The sequence below is a fragment of the Gavialis gangeticus genome, unplaced genomic scaffold, assembly GCF_001723915.1.
Source record: "Gavialis gangeticus isolate Ggan-Ray unplaced genomic scaffold, GavGan_comp1, whole genome shotgun sequence".
Classification (NCBI taxonomy): domain Eukaryota; kingdom Metazoa; phylum Chordata; order Crocodylia; family Gavialidae; genus Gavialis; species Gavialis gangeticus.
Window position 1 is genome coordinate 84,020,831 of NW_017729033.1, and position 12,289 is coordinate 84,033,119.

The 12,289-nt window shown below is 38.7% G+C and overlaps 1 protein-coding gene across 3 annotated transcripts in view; it reads right to left on the reverse strand.

The window, feature by feature from the left end:
* Positions 1–12,289, reverse strand: part of FAM149A (family with sequence similarity 149 member A) — a 124,964-nt gene that overhangs the window by 16,959 nt on the left and 95,716 nt on the right. For 2 of the 3 annotated variants that reach the window (XM_019526411.1, XM_019526412.1), the window contains exons 5-13: positions 11,412–11,537; positions 10,807–10,983; positions 9,504–9,694; positions 7,161–7,315; positions 5,563–5,666; positions 5,130–5,357; positions 4,735–4,855; positions 2,377–2,505; positions 1,830–1,908 (exon numbers count right to left, since the gene is read on the reverse strand). In XM_019526411.1, the coding sequence (XP_019381956.1) occupies positions 1,830–1,908; positions 2,377–2,505; positions 4,735–4,855; positions 5,130–5,357; positions 5,563–5,666; positions 7,161–7,315; positions 9,504–9,694; positions 10,807–10,983; positions 11,412–11,537 (1,310 nt within the window). The remainder of the gene's footprint in view (positions 1–1,829; positions 1,909–2,376; positions 2,506–4,734; positions 4,856–5,129; positions 5,358–5,562; positions 5,667–7,160; positions 7,316–9,503; positions 9,695–10,806; positions 10,984–11,411; positions 11,538–12,289) is intronic. The other variant, XM_019526409.1, reaches the window with a different exon arrangement.

A 12,289-nucleotide genomic window follows, 5' to 3' on the forward strand; every position in this document is an offset into this window, starting at 1 on the left:
GGGCCGCAGCTGGAGTACTGCATCCAGTTTTGGGCTCCACAATTCAAAAAGGATGTGGAGAAACTTGAGAGGGTGCAGAGGAGAGCCACACGCATGATCAGAGGTCAGGAAAACAGACCGTATGATGTGAGCAGTGGGGCTATTCAGCCTGGAAAAGTGCAGGCTCAGGGGTGATCTGGTGGCCACCTATAAGTTTATCAGGGGTGCTCATCAGGATCTGGGGAAACAACTGTTCACCAGAGCCCCCCAAGGGATGACAAGATCGAACGGTCACAAACTCCACAGTGATCGATTCAGGCTGGACATAAGAAAGAACTTCTTCACTGTCTGAGCCTCCAAGGTTTGGAACAGACCGCCAGAGGCGGTTCAAGCACCCACTCTGAATGCCTTCAAGACGCATTTGGATGCTTATCTTGTTGGGATCCTATGATCCCTGCTGACTTCCTTCCCCTGGGGCAGGGGGCTGGACTCAATGATCCTCCGGGGTCCCTTCCAGCCCAAATGTCTATGAAATCTATGAAAGGATCTCAGTACTTTGAAACCTTAGGATGACAACAGGAGGTGGAAAAGTGGGAGCAGCAGAAATAACCCTGTGGACCAAATCAGGAACCTAGGCCATCCACCCCACACAGAAACATGTGTCCTGAGCTGCAACAGAGTCTGTTGATCCCAGATAGGCCTCATCAGCCATCTTCAGATAAGACAATCATGGAAGACAATGATCCTTGATTGTGAGGGATTGCTGCTGATGATGATAAGCTGCCTTTAGAAAAACATTTGTTAGCCTGATTGTATTCTAACATCACCTATTTTCTCAGTGAGTTTTTACAGCTTGATTCATTCCACAGTGCTTTCACCAAAGAATTATTCAAAACTCAGGAAAACCTACAATTCTTAGAAATGAAACTGGTCGTGGAATGTGTGAAATAACAAACTTTCACTGGCTTAATGAAGTAAGATAAAAAATTTCATTATTCTAAAAATTAGCTAGCCAATAAGATGATTTATTGTGATACTGAAACTAAATTAGTCAATCAGTGTCTGCTTTCTTTGCTGATACTGTACAAGTATGACCATAGTTACAAGTCAAGGGTGATATTTTTTATTTAAAAGATGCTTGATGTTAATGTCTAAAACAACACGGTCTATATTTAAATGATGTTAAGGAAATATTAAAACATTAAAGATATTATTAAAAAGGGATAATTGTATAAATTGTGTTTAGACAGTTTATAATGCAATATACATCTATTACCTGAGTTCTATATATTTTAAAAACCAAATCACTGTTGATATGGCAACTACAGAAGAAAAATTATATGTCATGTTTTCTTTTGGACAAAGAGCCCTCTTGAGTCTAGGATGGAGTTGCATTACATTTCTAGTTATGCTTATACCATTTATTATGATGATGATGTTGGTGAACAGCTACAGTCATAAACCATGATAATACTGTGTTAGGCATTGTACAAAAACGGAACAAGCATATGTTAATTCAAATACAACACCAAATGGCCTTGTGTATCCTGGATAAGGTGTGCATTCCTGCCCTTATTAAAAATACAAACTCCTTAAAAAAACAGCAGGCAAATTGTCTTCCCTCTCCACATAGTAACAACCAGATGAGTTTTGCAATATACCAGCAGGTTGACAAAATTGGGGCTATCCTCTGACCAATGGAAGGGAAAATAGGATGTATTCCCAACACAAGAGAGTTAGAATATCCTACTGGGTTCACTTCTTCTTTCATACTGAGGTGGTTCCTATTCAAATGCATTATTTGTTATTTATGCTAGCATTTGGGTCTTAGTGAATCTGAGTTTTCTTACCTGTTACAAAAACATGGCCTGTCCACATGTGATTAGTAAAATCCATAGAAGTCAATGACCTTTTCTGAGCTGTGTCTGACTGAAAAAAGGGGAAAAATATTTTTTGTTCCCTGTGGTTCTCTCATACACTAAGGGCTTGATTATGGCTTTGTGTTACATCACAATAGAGAAGGCAGTATGGAACAGCACTGCTCCAGAGGTAGCTCTAGAGATTGTGCTTCAAGTCATCTCTCTCATGTATGGAAAGGTACAATCTGCTTGGTACATTAGGATGGATCTCTTTCCACTACATCAACCCCACTATTCAGACCATTGCAGATGAAGTGTGGAAACATGAGCCTAGCTCCTTCCCAATCCCTTTTTTGACATCTTGCTCTCTGAAGAAAATATGATTCCCTGCGCTCCTGGGATCATAAGCACACAAAAATTGCTAGGGCATGAGATCCTTTTGCAGTCATGAAGCAGGTGGGAGGGGAGGTTTCCTGAATAATGTTTTCCCTTGTCTCCCACAGTCTGGTTTAGCCTCCTGAATTACCCAAAAACCCACCCTGAATGTGTGAGTGGTATTGGGTCTTGAAAATTGATCAACAATGACAGTTCGTTCTCTAAGTGGCCGTCGCTCTGTGCTGTCAGGTACTGCACTTGATACTCTGCTATGAGTATATCGACCTCTATGCTGAAAAAGAAACAAAATTAGCAATGAAAAAAACACAGATATTAGCTTGGCTAAAATACAATCCCTTTGACCTTCATTTAATTTAAAATAAAAGAGCTAATTATCTATTAACATGAAAGAATGATTTTTTAGAGGACTTCTTGGGATCTTCAATCAGACATCAATTATATAAAATTAGATTCTTATGTTTCACAGTGAGGGCAGAGAGGCACATAACTATGACTATACAAATGCGAAAGACTAAGAAAGGTAACTGGTAAAATCATGTACATATTTCACATTCACATGATTTGAGAAAGTTATACTAGACCCTATTGCCTGTATTGTGAAAAAGGCCTAGAAGGTCCTATTCTGACAGGATGAAAAGATATGATAAACCTATACTATTCTGTATATGTTTATATGTCTGACTGATACAATCTGATTATCAATGCATTTCTATGAACATATCCTTATCTATGCTACTGATGTTAGGACCCCACACACCCATATGCCTCTGTCATATACTCCTCCCTAAACAACAATCCACAGAAGCCCTCTGCTCTGTGGGACTACTAGGGTCAGGTCTAGGGTGGGAAGAGGTATAAGTTGAATTATTCAATATAGTGCTCACTGGGGCTGTATAAAGTAGTTAACACACACTTTGCACAAAGGGGAGTGACTTTCTTTGAGGGACAAACCAGCTCCTAAAGGTAAAAAAATGAGTGGGAATCCCAAATAGAAAGTTCTCAGTTTTCAATCTCCTATACATTATTCCTATATAGGGACAGATGGTGCTTTTAGGCCATTATACAAGAGCACAGAAGAGTTTAAAAGGTTTTAATTTTCCTCACATATGTCTGTTTTTATAATTTTGGATATACTGACAAATACATTGAAACTGCAATCACTTCAAACTGAAATCACTTCAAAATTCCACTTTACTTTTCATATCCTTTTACTTCACAATAAAATAAGAGAGGCTCAGTTTTGTTTTTATTCGCTTATAGGTAATCTCGTTTTCTATTTATCAGGGTGCCTCTAGACATTATTCCAATGATGGCACTGCTTTACTTGCATAATGAAGACATCATGTCATAAGCATGGCTGCACCTGAATAGGGCAGGTTGTTAGGAGGAGGAAAAAAGGAATAACAGCTTGCACTGCTGCTGCTTTCCAGCTCAGGAAGCTCTCAGTGGTCAGCAGCACCACCAAAAGAATTAGAGGACTCTACTAAGGAGTAATCCCCCAGGATTCTTTCCCCCAGGATCCTTCCCCCAGTTTCCCCCATGGAGCTGGAGACACCCTGCCAGGCTGGAGCAGAGCCCAGGTTTCCTGAGAAGCAACAAAGGACAGAAATCTCTCAGCTCCATCCTTCCCTGCACAACTGGGGAGGGCACCTTGCTCAGCCACAGTGTAGCCCAGTCTACCAGGAAGCAGCAAGCACATGGGCAGGAGCAGAGGGGGAATTCTGTTTAGTTGGGGGAGGGATTCTCCCCCTCCCCTGACCTTGCTGCTGTCAGGGATGCTCATGGCACGGATGCCCCTACTCATTTGTTCTGTGCTCACATACAGGGTGGCTGGGGCGGGAGTGGGGGGAGTGCATATGTCTCCTGCTGGGTGCTGCTGTGTAGGAATAAACCTGTGGGTCAGAACTATGCTGGGACAGGGGTTTCCTCTTCCTTTTTCAGAGAAGTTTACACTGGAGATGGAGCAATGCACCCTGGGATGCTGGAGGACAAACAGATTGCTATCACACAATGTATTATTTGCTACATGGGCATATTAAAGCTGGGAAAAAAAACTATATGGTACACATTTTTAAGGTCTTACTTTATAGTTGACTGGAGCTTTGTATTGTGTGATAGGTACTTTGCTGGACTTAGTTAATTGTCCATTTAACCAGCTAATTGCATAATAACTAACACAAAAATACCACATTTAAAGGAAATATTGAAATCCAAGACACAAAGAGATATCAAATAGGGTACTCATTTATCTGCTCCTTAGAATTTCAAGCATGTCATTTAGTTTTAGAACAAAATACTTAAAATAATCTACATTTTGGCCCTAATGTACCTTCTATTATTCCTTCTTACATAAGTATATTCTCTAATTTATATTAAAACCTTGTATCACCATAAAAAGTGATTGGATGCAAATCTCCCCAAAGTAATATTTCAAAAAGCAATGCAAAGCAGTCTTTTTAAATTTCTATTGATCTTTAACATGAAAAGGAACATATCTTACAAAGCTCTGTCGTGATGCAGGCACTGACAGATACTGTTCAACTGTCTCTGAATTTATTGGTGGCAACTTGTTCCGAGTTGTATGTACATGGGGAGAGGACAAGCGATCAAAGCCAGTACACCTGTAGAAGATCCATTGATATATTTTTTTAGGAATATTCATAAGAGATTTTTTTTTTTTACCTACATCAGAAAAAAATTCCGAATACATTTAAGCTACTTTAACTGTAGAAAATTGCTATTTATCACAGAATAATGCTTTATGCATGCAAATTTTTCCAATGAAGCCTGGATCTTTGTCAGATCTTAGTTCTCAAATCTGTTGCCATATTCACTAAACTCTGACCCATTGTTATGCGATCAGCTTGGTGAAACAGAGTGAAACAAAAAACTCACAGTTTAGTTCCTCTAAGGATTTCATCACTGTATACGTTTGCAGTCTTTGAGCACAGTGGGTCTGAGGTGAGAGATGGTAGCCTGCGATAGGCTGGCATTTTCCTAGAGGATGCCAACAGTACTCGAGATGATGACAGAACATTGTTATCTGTTATTCGTCCCACCCGATTTCGCACTGAGTTGGGAATACTGGAGCCAATGTTGTGCAATTTGTCATCTTGTTCATTCCTACACAGGAGGGGAAGAAAAATAGAAAGGCTTCTTATCAGAATATCATTGCTGTTTTTACAAAATAACATCCAATTTTAAATCTATCAATTATCAACAAAAATAAATGTCTGCATTTTTATGTTCCCAAAGTGTCTTTTACATGGCCTTAACAACAATATGTATCATAAAAAATCTGCAAGCTATCTTTCCATTAAACACTTACTGGATTTTTTCTGCTATAGCTGAATGCCTCTGCTGGAGTGGTTTGGCTTGAATTGTCATAACACCATTCAAATCACTGTAGAAATTGCTTGAGAACCGATTAACCTAAAAAAAGCAATAAAATTTACCCTTTCAGTCTCCTTAGCTTTTATGAAGGGAGACCTAAAAACACAATTAGGAGAAAAGACTCATATGATACCACTGCATATTATCATCAAAACTTTTTTTCCCCAAACTAAGGTGCAAATGCCAGGACTCCAAATTCCTCAAAATAAAGCTTTAAAATTAGGTTACCAATAAATATTACAGAAAGAAATCATTAATACAAAATAATCACTGCAAATATATATATAATATCTACCCCTATACATTTTTATTATAGTCAGACCTGGAAGCAACACATATTGGTTATAGTGGCTTTTCTCTTTCCACTGCATTATATAAAGTCCTGTTTTAACGTTATTTAAAAACACTCATCCAACCATCCATTTAAATTTTCAATAGCAGATGCTCCCTCCTTTTTCTTTTTTTTCTTCTTTCTTTTTCTATTTTTTTATGTCAACTACAATGATTCATCCAGTAAGGGTAGGGGGAAATATTTTGCTAACAACACAAAAATCTTTCAAATGTTTCAATGGGAAACTCTCACCATTCTTTGAAGTAGGAGCTAAATTTAATATGGGCTCCATCCTAGAGTCAAAGAGGAGAATTTACTCATCTCCAGAAATATCTATCCAAATTTAACCAAGTTATAAGTTTCTGTAATCATCTTTTCACAGGTGTTCAGTCAAAGCTTGTTAATAGCTGGCAATACATTGACCAAAGATTCCATTTGCCTGGGCATACTCTGATCCAGGGATGAAGGAGCTGAGCACAACTTTATTTTGTAATTTACTTTTCATGTCTGGGAAGGAAGAAAAAATGTTACCTGTTTTACAGCACCTAACACAGTATGTTCTCAAAGCTAAGAGTCTCTAAATGATTGTATTATCCAAAAAAACCCACTGGCCACATCCACACGAGCATGAATGTTTGTTTCCCCAAGGATAACTAACAGTGGCACACCTTGTGCCGCTGCTAATTATTCCCAGGGAACACCTGTGCCATGCATGCTCTGGTGCACTGCAGGTCACCCCAGGTGGGGCAGGGGAGGCTGAGGCCAGCACTGGGCTGGCCCCAGCAGCCTTAACTGGGTCTTGGGGACCTCCTGGGGCTGCAGCAGTGGCGATCCGGCCACTTAAAAGCTGGCCAGCAGCCAGAGCATGGCTCCGTGTTGTCCCCATGTGCGTTGCTCCGCTTTTCTTTTTTTTTTTGCACCCCAGGGATATCCAGGGATCAACCCCCACCCCCTCACGCTGTTCACTTGCAGCATGGAGAGCAGCTAAATGTGCAGTATGTGGTGCCGCAGACGTGTCTGTGGCACCACATACCACACAGCCATGCTCGTCTGGACGTGGCCACTATGTTCTTTTAAGTGAAAAAAGCTAAATACCTCAAACGGTACATAATCAATACAAAGGGAAGCATTTCTAGTCTGAACTAGAAAAGGCAAAGGCCAAATGAAAACAATAGGATCTGTTTTATGGAACTGTATTTTACCTGAGATGGAACAAAATGTGAAGCAAAAGTTGTGCTTCGTGCCTCAGAGCCCCTTGATGGGGGTACACTCACTGTATCTGTTGTAATATGCAATACTGGTAGATCTGGCAATTTAGTTGTAGTAGTTTTCAGCTTTTCCACCTGTTTATCATTTGCTGCAGCAGAATGAAATATACAATTAAACAGGAAATAATGGAGATACAATGGTTGGTGTTGGCTAACAAATATCAGTGATTTAGATCTGCTATGTTATATTGCAAGTACATATTATATAATATGTAAACACTATTAAATGTTTATAATTAATATTCTCATAGCCCAAATTGTTTTAATTTTGAGGACATGCATGACATTTAAAAACATACCTGCTGTCAAAATAAGGAAACATGTTTCTTAAAAAAATTCCAAATGACTAATTTCCCGGATATATAAGAATTGAGTTTAACCATAGACATAACAGAAATGTAGTTTTAAAAAGATTGCTAAAAACTTCATAACTATTATTAAACATTCCTATGTAAGTCAGTTAGAAATGAAAAAAAATGAACAGGAACTAAAGATTTATGTGATGTATCCTTTCCTTATATCCTACTTTTCAAGGTGCGTAAATTATTGTGTTATTTCTCTCACAGCCTTAAATTTCTTTAGTCTTTATCCAAATCCTTTGCTTGACAGCTTCTTTTCCCCACTTTGATGAACCTGAACAAAAAGACTGAAAGCAAACCTAGATTTGATTTCCAGTACGTGGATAAACCTTTTACTGGAGATGTGAACAGCTCATGTAGTTCAATAGTAGTACCCTCACCATTAAGTTCTACTACCATAGAATTCTGCAAGTATTTGACTACTCCGACTTCATTTCACAACTATATTGTAAGTCAATTACTAGTTTCAGTTTACCGATCATGATTTTCTATTTGTTTGTTCTATTAATATACAATTAAAGAAGAGATGAAGTTACCATCAGTTTCAAAAGGGAACCCCTGTACCTGCCAGAGGACAGAATTTCCCTGTTAATTAGTTCTTTACCTGCTGCTTTTCTGTGCAATACTTTACTAAAACACCAGGAAGAATCAGATTTATGTCAGCAAACTGATGTTCCATCCTACATTAATCTCATAACCCATACACATTCAGTGGGGCTCTATCCCTTTCCAGTAGTTAAATCACATATAGGTTTATAAAGCATGTCAGCTGTTTTATTTCTGGTTAACTAACCTTTATCTTTTACTACAAACAGTAGAGATTAATGCTTTTAGACACACAGGACCCAGAGTCAATCCACGCTGCAGATGACCTACCCAGGAGCATTATGTTACACCATGGGCATGACTCTACATGCAATTAATGCAAAGCAATAAACTCCAGAGCAATCAACTCTGGAGTTTATTGTCATTTGAATGTGTGTCGAGGACCACAGGTAGCATGTTGAGCTATGACAAGGCCCAGAGGGTTTAGCCTGCCAGCCCAGGGCTGCTCTCCCCGGTTCAACATGCTGAAGAAGGGCTGGCTGGGGTACAAGGGTGCCTGCAGGCAGCCCCTACACTGAAGCACCCTCATGCTGCAGCCAGCCCCTCCAGTTTCTGCACATATGCTGCTGCAGAGATTTTTTACTCCAACGCAGGATACTTGTAAATACTTATAAATAAATGAGTTTATTCCAGCCTAATAGGGGCACATGTATAGCTGTTGAGACATTTACTGCTCAGCTAATTAGTCTACTGCATAGTAAACATCTCGTGTAGATGTGCCCCTTGATTGCTCATCTCCTTTGGCCTTCTTGTACCGGATCTTTTCATTTAAGCTCTTCTTATAGGCCTAGTCCAAATCCAACAGAAGTCAATATCTTTCCACAGGGAAGCTTCAGTTCAGGCCCAGTGAGTTTTTATGAAGTTCCACATGCAAGTACATACAGCTCCATCCAGGCTGATCATAAATCCCAGTTTTGGTGGCACCTTTTAAGAATCTTCCCTTCAGTTTGGTTAATTTTAATGCTTCTGTCCCACTTCCAGCAGGAATGCAGTGGTGGTGGCACTCTCCAGCTACAGTGCACAATGGGGAGTTTGCTGATCTTCAGCATCCACAGTGCTCTGCACCCCTGCTTATCCCCCTTCCCACTCTCCACTGCACTCAGCTGAGACTAGAGCTTGGAAAAAGCTAAGCATGCTAGAGAGCTGAGGGGCTCAAGTGGGGGAGAATTCCATTTTGAGACCCAGGAAACACGGCTGCTCTAGCTGTACCCAAATATAATCATAAATGATTTTGTAAGCCAAATGTAATTAAATAAGAAATTAGTGTTCTAGGTAAAATACTATAAATGGCATCTCCAAAAACTTCAAATACCTGTGATAGCAGATTCCCAATTTTTTCTAATCAGCTCTTCCAGTATTTCAATTATATTGTTCCAGACATGATCAAACACTTCAGCAGCCACAGCATCTTTGATACAGGCATTGGGAGAAACAGGAGGAATGCCACGTTTATTCTTCTTTTGAGCAAGCTGGGCTTTCTTTTGTTCCAAGTTCTCATCATCACTAATAATTGAAGCAAATTCGCCTTTATTACTGAATTCTACCAATTTCTGCTAACATTCACAGTATATCTAAGCACACTTCCTCATAGAAGAAGGAAGGGGTCAAATACATTTATATTAGAAAATATGTCAAATTTTATAACAGAAATTCAGAGAGTACTACAGAAGAAAACAGAGCTGAATTGGTTTAGTTTTGCCTTGTTTCCTGTGTTTGGCTGAACAGCACTTCCCTTCTGGTATCAGTGAAATGCAAAATCAAACTGCAGCATTATAGCAAGTAGATTTTGCAACTCTTGACAGATATCATATATAGAGATATGGATTATAATAGAAATAAAGCAAAGTTGATGAAAATGATCTTTTGGAGCTAGAATCTTGCATTTCCTTAACTAGCCACAACTTACAGTACACTATATCCCTCTAGTTTGATGGGAGAATACCACACAGAACAGATCCTTTGTACCATACCCTACTTATCCAAACATATTTTCCATGACCTCTGGGCCTTCACCTAACTAGGTGGAGCAGATTTGGGAACAATTCGCATCCTCATAGGACCAAGGGACTCTGTAAACTCATGTGCATCTCACCCCTTCCACTGTCATAGACTCAGTTTCTTACTTTCCTCTCCACTTTCAGGAACAGGGCCCTAGTTACATATAATACACTTTACATGTAAAAAGGCTTGTATTGTATTTTAAGAAAGTGAAAAGAATTTGGTATTAGAAAGACTCTCTTGTCTTCATTCATAAAGACTCAGCCTCGGCTACACTTTGGGTGTTTCAGTGCAAAGACACTCTTCTACTGTTTATCCAGTACCTGGAACCTAATTCTCTCACACCCTGGGTGAGTAGGCTAGCCCCTAAGCTACCAGATAAAAACAAGAAAACAATGGCATCACTGTAACACCACTCGTAATTTGCAGGAAAGCTGCAACTGCCTGAGCACTTACATAGAGGTTGATCTTACAGGCATCCTTAGAGTGCATCTACTAGATCAAACCCTTTAGGAGAGATGGGTATAGAAACCCTTAGTTTATTCATGTTGACAAGTCTTAAGCAATTTAACAATAATTTTGCTGTATACACTTAAAAATACACAGCTGCTATTTACAGCTCTTTGTTGTCAAATGCAAGATACTCTTCTATTTTTCCATCGACATCATATATTTCTTCTTCCAGGAAGGAATACACAGATGAGTCAGAAACAGTAATCCTTGGGGACCCACAGTCTAATGATTTGTGGGCTGGGGAGGTTGTTGGAACCAGCTTAGAGCCTGAAATGCACAGCCTGAAACAAAAGAATCAGAATTATATGTACATGGAAACAAGCGCATGATAAATCCAGAGGTGCTGAATTATGATCAAATATGTTAAGGCTATTAAACAGGCCCATACATTTGTAAAAAGGTTAAGAAAAATTAAAGTGAATTAATTTGGACCAAGTAATTTTATTTTCAGCAAACCAAGGCAATATAAATGAAATAATATCTTACATGACTTTTAAAAGCCTGGGGCACACGTTACACAAGAATATTGTTTCATATATTGCCAAGCTCCTCACTTAGTTGGCTATACGTAAGAGGCATTGGTTAGATGTTTCTGATTGATGGGTGTTTGCTGCCTCTAGTTTCTTTTTATTCTAAATATTAGGACTATCTATAAATGTCATGTTACTCAAAATGCATAAAGATATATTCTGTACAGAATTTAACATACTCTTTCACATTTTTAGTGATTTCACAGAGGCCAGGTAAAGATCTGGTGCAGGCAGAGATAGCAGCTCGGCTCTGAAAATGCTGAAATCCTTCATCCTTAGGCAATAGGAGCTGCTTTCCTAAAATCCTGCAAAATAAAAAAGTAACACATAAATCAGATTGAAAAGAAAAATATGGACACCTACAGCACAATCAAACTTCAGCCTGAATAATCTACTAGCTCCCATACTATTTTCTAGAAATAAAGGGACAGATATTCTCCTAATATAAATTGGTGTAATTTTACTTAAATTGTTAGAGCTATGGTTGTTTACATTACCTGAGTTTCTAGTTCACAATCTTTAAAAATATTCAAATATTTCCAGGAAAGAAAAGAGTAAGACGCAAAACTGTGCTATAAAAATTAATTTATATAAAGAATATGAAACTTTCATATCAATAATCAGATTACACATACAGAGAACATTTAAAATAGGGAACACAATCACTTTCACAACCACTTTAAAGTTACTTGGGCAATTTCTGTAATGAAACATGATCTCAGTACCAAGAAAATATCTGGTTCAAAAATGTACACAAGGGTGGCTAATATACATGTTACTGAAACTAGGATTAGGAAAAACATGTCAAGTTAAAGCATAGATTGCAAAGGGATTTTTTTCTTTCTTTCAATGTAACAAAATTACTGTTAAAAACAAGGAACTTTTGATCTTTATGTATCTGAAGAATGGTCACTTCCTGTTACTTTTTGTTAAATATTTGCAAAGGCACTTGAGGGAATTTGCAGGTCACACTATAGGGCATCTACACATTCAGTCAAAAGACCTGCAGCTTTCCACCCCTTCACCTCACTTAAATCATCAGGAACTCTGTATATTC